Below are 9,567 nucleotides of genomic sequence, written 5' to 3' on the forward strand. Positions count from 1 at the left end.
GGAACAGCCAGCAGTGGAGAGACTGGAAGAGCCAATATACATGGCTGTGTGTTAAGGATGGAAGCTTGGGGTGCATCACTTTGTAACGCGTTGTCAGGAGGGGGAAAAAATATGAGTAGCTCACAAAGTTATTAGGCCAGACAAAACTCACGGAGGCGATTGACATTTAACAACGACTCGCGTTTTATTTCTCCAATCGAACTCGGGCAATTGTCTGTCCCATGTTCCACCGTCCACAGCGTAACCAAAACAAAACAAACAAGATTAAAACAAAATGATTTCCAAACAGAGATTACCCGCATACATGGGGGATTCGAGTCGCGCTTGTATACATTATCATACAGAGTGCATACCGTTTTACAGGGAGCGCGCAGCTCTTAAAGGGGCCACATTTTTTCCCACTCGTTACAACTTGTAAGGACGCAAAAAACCTTCTTCTGCCTGAAAAGGTACCTGGCACGCACTTGTCTGAGGAGTGGATTAATGATTAATGCTCAGAACCAGTCGCGAAAAATTATATATAAATACAGGGACAGCATTGCACACAAGATGGCCATTGAAGTGGCATTAACTAAGCAAAAGGCGATTCTGCCAAATAAAGTAATTGAGGTCTAAATTAATGGAGGAGACCGCAACATCATTCAAGGCTGTCTTCCTGACCTATCAATTTGTGTCGATAAAGTATAATAGTGCATAATGTAGCTTTGTAATTCATTATAAGTCCTTTTTTGAGGCACTCGTGTCGATAATGTATAATAGTGCATACACTTGTAGCTGTTGTAAGTCCTTATTTGAGGCATGCGCATGTGCACGAACACCCCCCCCCCCCCCCCCCCCCCCCCCAAAAAAAAGTGGGCTCCCCCAAAGGACACGGTATAGTTCGAACACTGCATGGCTCTCTGGAATAGTTTTGTATTTAATGACAATGAACAGTATTAGTGGTTGTTGATCAGGCAATGGATTGATGTCATAAGTATATTAATACTGCAATAAGAGAGTGAATGTACTGTGCATGCAGGGTTTATTTTATGCATTAGAACTGCAATCATTCACACAGCTCATCACACATTACATGACATTTATTTTACACTTGTACCTGTTGCTTGAGATGTTGTTTTGTTTTTGTCTCTGTGCTCTGTATTCTTCATCATTCAGTCCTTCTCTCCCCACTCTTTCCTTTTTTCTATTTACATTGTTGTAATCTCATATTTCTCAGCAGTGAGTAAACGCATGTAGCTGCGCTGGTTTCTAGGATACCAGGAGAAAAAGAGATGGAGAGATAGAGCGAGAGAGAGAGAGAGTGAGAGAGAGAGATGAGCTCCACTGCTGTCAGATTCTAGTGATCATGACTCTCGTGAAATCCAGATCAAAATTACTTGATAATATATTTAAATAAGTAATACACCAAAACATTTAAATGTTATATTAAATATATATATGATATATATGCATCATATGCGATATCTGTATTTAATGTTTAATTACATATTTTACATATTTTATTTAAATAAATAAAAAAAATTAAATATAAAATATATATAATCATGATAAATGTGAAATTATGTATTAAATTATATGTAATTTAATATCTTTATTTTTATGTGTATTAAATTATTAAAATTTGTAAAATATATTTAGAATATGAATTATATCGCATTACATTGATATAACATATTACAATTATTACATTTTTAAATACTTTTAAATATAGATTGTATTGCATTGTTTATAATATAAAAATAAAATATATAAATATATTTTTTTAAATTACGTCATATGTGATTTTATATTGTTTCTTATTATTATTTTTCAGATACATATAAAATCGTATATATAATGTTTGTGATATAAAATGAAAATATATAATATAAATGTTAGTTATTTAAATGTATAATACATAATCTATAATATCTAATATGTGAGACATTATGAAATATGCCATATAGCTGGAGTTAGAACATATAGATGATGTGTGTCGGATTAAGCTGGTTTTTAAGGTTCAAATCAGAGTGAATTTCAGCAGTTAATTACAAAATAGACTAATCAAGCTGACAAAATTGTTTATGAATTCATTTTCAGCCAGTCTGTCATTTACAGCAAAACATATCCAGACATTAACATTAATATATTAGTATTAATCTACAGGTTACTATCCCTCTCCTGCTCTGTTTTCCATTTCTTCTCCTCCAGGTGTTTGTATCTCTCACAGCTGGACTCTCCTGAGCTTCCAGATGTCTGTCAGGTGTTTTATCCTCACTATATAGTCATTAACACTGTTTATGCATCTGACGCTGACGTGATGTTGCCAGGGAGTTGCAATGCAGTTGCTAGGTTGCTTGTTATTTCATTGAAACACCTCTCACATGTTCTTCAGCGCATGCAACTCTAGTTTCAGTCTTAAAATGTGGAGCTTTAGAAACTTTGAGTTCTCTTTTTGATTCGACTCTGTGGTAATGAGCATCATGTGTGTCATCTGTCTGTCTCTGACTCTCTGAGCCTGCTGTAAAAGGACCTTCAGAAAGGCCTCGAGGGTGCTGTGATCACTGTGAATATTAGACTGCTCTGTGAGGATGTGAACAGAACATTCACCCCATGAGCTCCATTACAGACTGTTTATGCTCAATGTTTCTGTCACTAAATCACCTGTGGAACATGCTCTCTTTGGTTAAACCACGGTTCATTTTATTAAGGAATTTTGCATTTGTGTGTGTGTGTTTTTTTTTTAATAACTGTACTGTCTTAATGATTTGATCTTTTATTGTGTTTTTTTAAAAAGAAGAAAGATTCGCAAACCTCCTGTGTCCTTATCTAAAACGAATGATTCGCGATCCGATTCGAGCGCTTCGAAGCAGTGAATCAATCATTTTGCGACTCAAATGTTTTTTAACTGATTCGGAGTTTCGAAAAGCTCCGTTTCACAATCACTACGTGCTTTTTAAAACCATTACAAGCGATGTCGACATTCGAAACGGCTCTTTTGATCTGGTTTTTCAAGTGAATCGCTCGAACTGAATGATCGGAGTCACGAGTTTGAATCAATCGGAGCGGTTCCAGCGTAAATGACTCACTCAATTGAATCGATTCGTCTGTTCCTCCTCTTTTCTCGGTTTAGTGCTAACTACTGAAACAGTTCATTAATATGAGTAGCTGCAGATCAAAATACATGTTAGATGGAAGGATTGAGTTTGTAACTTAATTGATTATATATATATATATTTTTTTAAATTAGCAGTAAAGGTTGATGGCAGTTCTACAATAAATTATCATCCAATCTCTCATTCCATTTTAGTAAATGTTCAATTTATAAGTTAAAATTATTTTTGTATCTGATTGTAGAGAGATAGTTCATGTAAATAGATCGAATGGGAGAAGCAGATGAACACAAAACAGCAAGTGACGTCAACAATTATCCAAGTTTGCCAGAATTAAATGAATGCAAACAGATCTTTTATAAAATACAGTTTCTCTTATTGCATAAATCATCACAGCAAGCTTCACGTGTGCTCAGTATGTTGCATTAGATCAGACATCGATATATTAATCTATGCACATCAGTTGCAATCATTCAGCCGTGGATCGGCTCGGGCGCGCGCAGGTTTCGGCGGGGGCGCGCTGACGTCATCGGGGTTTATTAGCGGCGCTCGGACCCGCGGGCTCCAGTCAGTGTTTCTCCGCTCCTCGTGCACTAAACCAGATCCAGGACTCATGTCCGGGAATCCAGACCGGAGTAAAGGATTCACCTGAAGAGGAACACACAGCGGTCAGCTGAAGAAAGAGAGCCGAGAGCCGTCTCTGTTTTCCTCCATGTGAAGGAAAAGGTACAAGGTTCGTTTTTACCGATTATAAACTCAAATTAGATGCTGCATCTGAAGTGCAAGTTTTAGGATTCTGTGCGCAAACAGACTGCGTTATTTTCCCTGAAGCGAAGTTCTTGGTTTCAGCACCACGGAGAGCGCAAACGCCGCTCATGTTTGTTTTCATCGACAATAAATATTTTTTTCAGTTTGACTATTTCATGGGTTTACATCTTTTTTTATGCATTATTTTAAATGTGATGTCCATCGAAAAGACTTATGGCAGTCAAAAGCGAAGACAGCAAAAAAAAAAAAAAGTGCACTTATGTGCAAACAAACGTTTTATACTTATTTTATTTCATGAATAAAAGTGAGATTATAAAATCTACATTTAAACCGACTTTGATAAGCAATAGCCAAATGGCTCAGAAATACATTTTTTGCTTTAACACTATACATCTGCGCACATAGTGGCTTTTATTTAATTTTTCGTTCATGTGAAATCTGTTTTTACAGATTAAATACCGAACTAAGAATCAATAACTTTTAAAATAGGTTTATTCACAAAGGAATAGAAGTCACACATCTGCTTATACAGTGGCTTTTATTTCATTTTCGTTTATAAAATACACAGTCTTTGCTGATAAAATACTGAACTAAGAGTTAACAACTTCAAAATGATGTTTATTCTGAAATAAAACACCTCATTTTGCTTGAAAACATAAAAAACCGTTGAGATTCAGCACCATGGACAGCTCCAATTGATTTTCAATGGCCAACCGTTAAACAGATTTCTCCATGCAAATTATATAATGTGGTTTTACATCTTGTAAAATCCATGACAAAGACTTCTGTATTATTGCATCAAGACATTGATTGTGCAGTTTTTAGTTCTCAAAACAGGATCTTGCACTTCAGGTTTATGCACAAACCAACGTTTTATGATTTCCTTCATGTAAATGATATGAAAAAATGAGTTTTTTTATGGGTTTTCCTCATCTGATGTCATTGTCTTGTCTCCAGGCTGAGCGATGAATGAGAGTGCGGCGCTCAACGAGAGCGGTGCTGGTTTGCCGGTGTCCTCGTGGCTGGAAGCAGAAGACTTCGACAACAACCGGACCCTTGCGCTCTCATCCGCGGCCCTCGAGTACCACGTCAACCCGTGGGACATCATGCTGTGCCTGTCGGGGACGGTGATCGCCTGTGAGAACGCCATCGTGGTGGCCATCATCTTCTACACACCGACGCTTCGCAACCCAATGTTCATCTTGATTGGCAGCCTGGCCACCGCTGACCTGTTAGCCGGCATGGGATTAATCCTGAACTTCGCTTTCCAGTATCTGGTCTCATCTGAGACCATCAGCCTCATTACAGTCGGATTCCTGGTGGCGTCCTTCACAGCGTCCATCAGTAGCTTGTTAGCTATTACTGTTGACCGCTACCTGTCGCTCTACAACGCCTTGACATACTTCTCCGAGAAGACGCTGCATTATGTGCATCTGATGCTGGTGGGAACATGGGGTGCGTCGCTGGGATTGGGACTGCTGCCCGTTTTGGGCTGGAACTGTTTGGATGATGCATCCACCTGCAGCATCGTGCGTCCGCTCAACCGCACCAACCTCACCGTCCTCGCCGCGTCGTTTTTCGTCATCTTCGCCCTCATGCTCAGCCTGTACTTCAAGATCTGTAAGATAGTGTGTCACCACGCGCATCAGATCGCTCTGCAGCAGCACTTCTTCACCACCTCGCACTACGTGGCCACCAAGAAGGGCGTCTCCACGCTCGCCATCATCTTGGGCACGTTCGGCGCCAGCTGGCTGCCTTTCGCCATTTACTGTCTGGTCGGGGAGCGCGAGTATCCGTCGGTGTACACTTACGCCACGCTGCTCCCCGCCACCTACAACTCCATGATCAACCCCATCATCTACGCCTACCGCAACACTGAGATCCAGCGCTCCATCTACATGCTCTTCTGCGGCTGCTTTCAGACCAAGGGCTCGTACCGATCCAGATCGCCCAGCGAGGTGTAGATCCTCAGAACTTATGAAATAACAGTCCAGTGCTTTTAAGGCTCATTAAGAAACATATTATTATTCTTCAAAGGCCCAAATCTGTGCAAAAGCATCCAAGTTGTATTGTATGAGATCACTTTATATCTCCAGTAATGAGTCTCTCAGTAAGATGAGATGTAAATGATCCACACAGTGATTGAGAGCTGAAGGAATCCAGGCTCCTCAGAAGATGTGAGATGTTCTGGAGGCTTGTGAAGATCATTCCTCCGCTGAGGAACAGTGAAAGTAAAGCTCCTCAAAAGATCCTGAGGATCAGATTTGAGACGCTAAAACATGATTGATGGAGAATCAAGTAAAGCTGAGCTGCTTCAGTCCAGGAAGAGTTCATCTGGAGATATTACTGACCTTATTCTGACCTTTACTTGATCACAATCAGGAGAGATCTGAGCTGGACGCTTGTACAGTTACACTGGAAGAGCTTCGAGTTGATAAAACACTAAACTATCAATCAGAGACTGAAGACATTGCTCATGCTGATCACTGAGGCCTTATACAGTTGCGTTTCAGTAGGCTTTATAGGGTTAAACTCATTCATCATTCATGTCACATGCAGAAGTATGAATATGGCGCTTGAAGTGTCTGTTGCGCAATTGCACTTTACTGAGACCCGGCGTCTCAACACGCTGTGAACAAGCAACGACCCTCATCAAAAATGTATATTTATATTATTTATAAGCAACATGTTGCACTTTACTGTACAAATCGAGATGCCAAAGCAGTATTGCGTAGGCCTACGTGTTTGCCGAGTTACTCGTGTGATGGGTTTTCTATTTTGTAAAGTTGTCCATGACTGTACTTTTTTTTACAGTGAAGACAAAATAAAACATGAAAAGTCAAATGGAGTGTTTTTTCATCACTGAACGGGTGTTTGTAAGCGTGTGTGTGTGTGAGTTCTTTTAGGATCTTGTGGTTCTTTTGAGTTTCATCTATTTAAAGTGACAGTACACCTAAACACGATCCCTTGCAAGTGAATGGGTGCCATCAGAATGAGAGTCCAAACATCTGATAAAAACATCACAATAATCCACAGCACTCCAGTCCGTCAGTTAACATCTGAAGAAGATAAAAAAATAAAAAAAAATCCAGCATTACGAGTTGAAAATCCATTATATTAGTGACGTTTAAATTGCCTTGGTGGATTTGTATCTTTCAAACACAAAGCTTTTGTCTTCTCCAGATGTTCACTGATGGACTGGAGTGCTGTGGATTATTGTGATTTTTTACCAGACTCTCATTCTGACGGCACCCATTCACTTGGAGAGCATCCATTGCTGTGACACTGATGCAATGCTAAATTTCTCCAAAGAAACAAACTCATCTATATCTTGGACTGTCTGAAGGTGAGTAGATTTCAGGAAATGTCCATTTTTGGGTGAACTGTTTCTTTAATTATAATGCTAAAAAACAAAATCATATTTTGGTTAAATTGGCTGAATTGTGAAGTCACAGACACCAGAAGGCACTGGGAATCTCTCGGTTCGTCGTCACTGTCAGCACCTGCTGTGTTCGTTGATTAATGAAGCTCTTCTCAGTCATGAATTTTTCCTCCTTCAGCACTAATTAAGCTCAAGGGTGGACGAGAGGCTCATACAGATTCATTCATTCAGTTCCATCATCACTGAAGCAGTTGGAACAGGAACATCCCGGTAACATCTCAGCACTGCTAATTACATCCTTCCCTTTTTAACATTGGATCCCCATTGGTTTCAATGTTATTTGTCAAAAATCAACACGAAAAAGCAAAAAAACTTTATTGTAACTTGCCAAAGACTATAATATGAAATACATGAGCACTTTCGAAATGTAGGACTTGAAATTGAGACTCATCTCCAGAGGAAATTTCAGAGAATGCAGATTTTTATTTTATTTTATTTTATTGTTTACTGTGAAACTCGAACAGATGAAGAAATATATACTCAAAGTCCAAAAATCTGTGAGATGATGTTTTTTGGGTCTCAATGTGACAAATCCCTTTTACCCTCACAACAAGTTAAAATTAGCAATAAATCCTACTCATCCAAAGCACAAATTAGATAACAATTATAGTTTTAGTTGTTCTCCATTGATGGCCAATCAAAAGTAGTAGTGAATAAATATAACTTTTGGAAAATATGTAAATGTATTATAGTATATATATATATTTGTGTTTGATTCTTGTTTGAAAAAAAAAAAAATATAAATAAATAAATAAACATTAAATTAACCCAGTTATGACATTTAGATAAAAAAATGACTAAATAATACAATATGTAAAAAAACTGATTATTGGAGTTTTACACAAAAAAAAAAATTTTTCGGTCTTTCTACTTAAATGGGGGATACAGTTAGTTTAATCTTACAAAAAAGTAATACAAACATAAAAACTAGGGATCGGAGATACCACTTATTTTATTTTAGATACGATACCGATACTTTTAAAAGCCAGTATCGTCGATACCGATATAACAATTCTAAACTGAACTTTTAAATTATGAAATCTATACAATTATTAAATTACTAATAGTAAAATGGGTAATGATACCCACTAACTTTATATCTGAAAAAACGTTTTAACATTCTATGTAGACTACTATTTCAGTTTATATTAATACTTGAGGATCGATACACTTATCCCTAATAAACACACAGTTATAGTTATGGAAATCGATTGCAGGCAATGTTTCAATTCAGAGAAAATGCTCCGAGCCCAACACTTACACACTTAGTGTACTAGATGAAAGTGCAGACTGTAGTAAATACTTCAGTCTCTGTGCCCCAGGAGCTCAATAAACGCATAAAAGAGTGACGTTTCAGCACACGCCTATATTTTTGGCGTTCATGATCACATTCTTACAGCATTAAAGTCTTTAGGGTGACAGTAAGTCGCCTTTTTAGGTTGGCTTGAGAAAGATATGCTAAAACTCCTAGAGTTTTCAAGCTACAACCACCAAACTCAGCGGAGATCTCCAGACTATTTTGACTCGTGTTGCTTGCTCTTTTCAGACTGATCGGACTCACAGTTTTCCTAAAATTGAAGATCAAAAATCATAAAAATCCCATAGACTTACATTGGTGGAATGTTCAAAGGAGCCAAGAATATTCAAACTCCAACTGTCAAAATTCAAATTTAAACTCCCAGAATCCCTTGAGACTCTATAAAGCTTCCCTTCCATGTACTGTTTCTATTCCATCTAGGCCCTGTTTACACTAGTGCACATTCATTTTAAAACAGCGGTTTAACTGAAAAGATATGCATTCTAAAATAAAAACATACTAGTGCAAGCCTAGCCTAGCAAATAGCCTAAGACTTGCCATCAATGTATTAATTCATGCTAGCAGCATGCTAATCATGGTAGCAATGTGCTAAAACCTACTAGCAATGAATTAAATTATGTTAAAACATTCCAGCAGTGTGCTAAATCATGTTAAAACATGCTAGCAATAAGTTAAAGCATGCTGAAACATGCTAGACATATGTTAAAACATCTTAGCAGTGTGTTTAACAATGTTTATCATGCTAAAAACATTTTACCAACATGCTAAACATGTTAAAAATATGCTAACTACATGTTAATCATGCTTACAACATGCTACTCATGCAAGAAACATAGCAACATGTTAACTACATCCTAATCATGGTAGCAACATGATAACAACAAGCTAACCAAAGGCTAATCATGTTAGAAACATGTTAGAAACACACTGCTAATCATGCTAAAACA

At 37.8% G+C, this 9,567-nt stretch overlaps 1 protein-coding gene across 2 annotated transcripts; it reads left to right on the plus strand.

Annotated features, from left to right (window-relative positions):
- Positions 1 to 1,949: 1,949 nt before the first annotated feature.
- Positions 1,950 to 6,664, plus strand: LOC127938168 (G-protein coupled receptor 6-like). Of its 2 annotated transcripts, none has more exons than XM_052534605.1 (2): positions 1,950 to 3,825; positions 4,818 to 6,664. In XM_052534605.1, exon 2 carries the CDS (start codon positions 4,826 to 4,828, stop codon positions 5,822 to 5,824), a length of 999 nt encoding a protein of 332 aa, XP_052390565.1. In that variant the 5' UTR covers positions 1,950 to 3,825; positions 4,818 to 4,825; the 3' UTR covers positions 5,825 to 6,664. The 2 variants fall into 2 exon arrangements, with proteins under 2 accessions (XP_052390565.1, XP_052390566.1); XM_052534606.1 differs by having other exon boundaries at positions 1,950 to 3,818.
- The last annotated feature ends 2,903 nt before the right edge of the window (positions 6,665 to 9,567 follow it).

The sequence above is a fragment of the Carassius gibelio genome, chromosome A20 (genome assembly GCF_023724105.1).
Source record: "Carassius gibelio isolate Cgi1373 ecotype wild population from Czech Republic chromosome A20, carGib1.2-hapl.c, whole genome shotgun sequence".
In the NCBI taxonomy this organism is placed as follows: Eukaryota; Metazoa; Chordata; class Actinopteri; order Cypriniformes; family Cyprinidae; genus Carassius; species Carassius gibelio.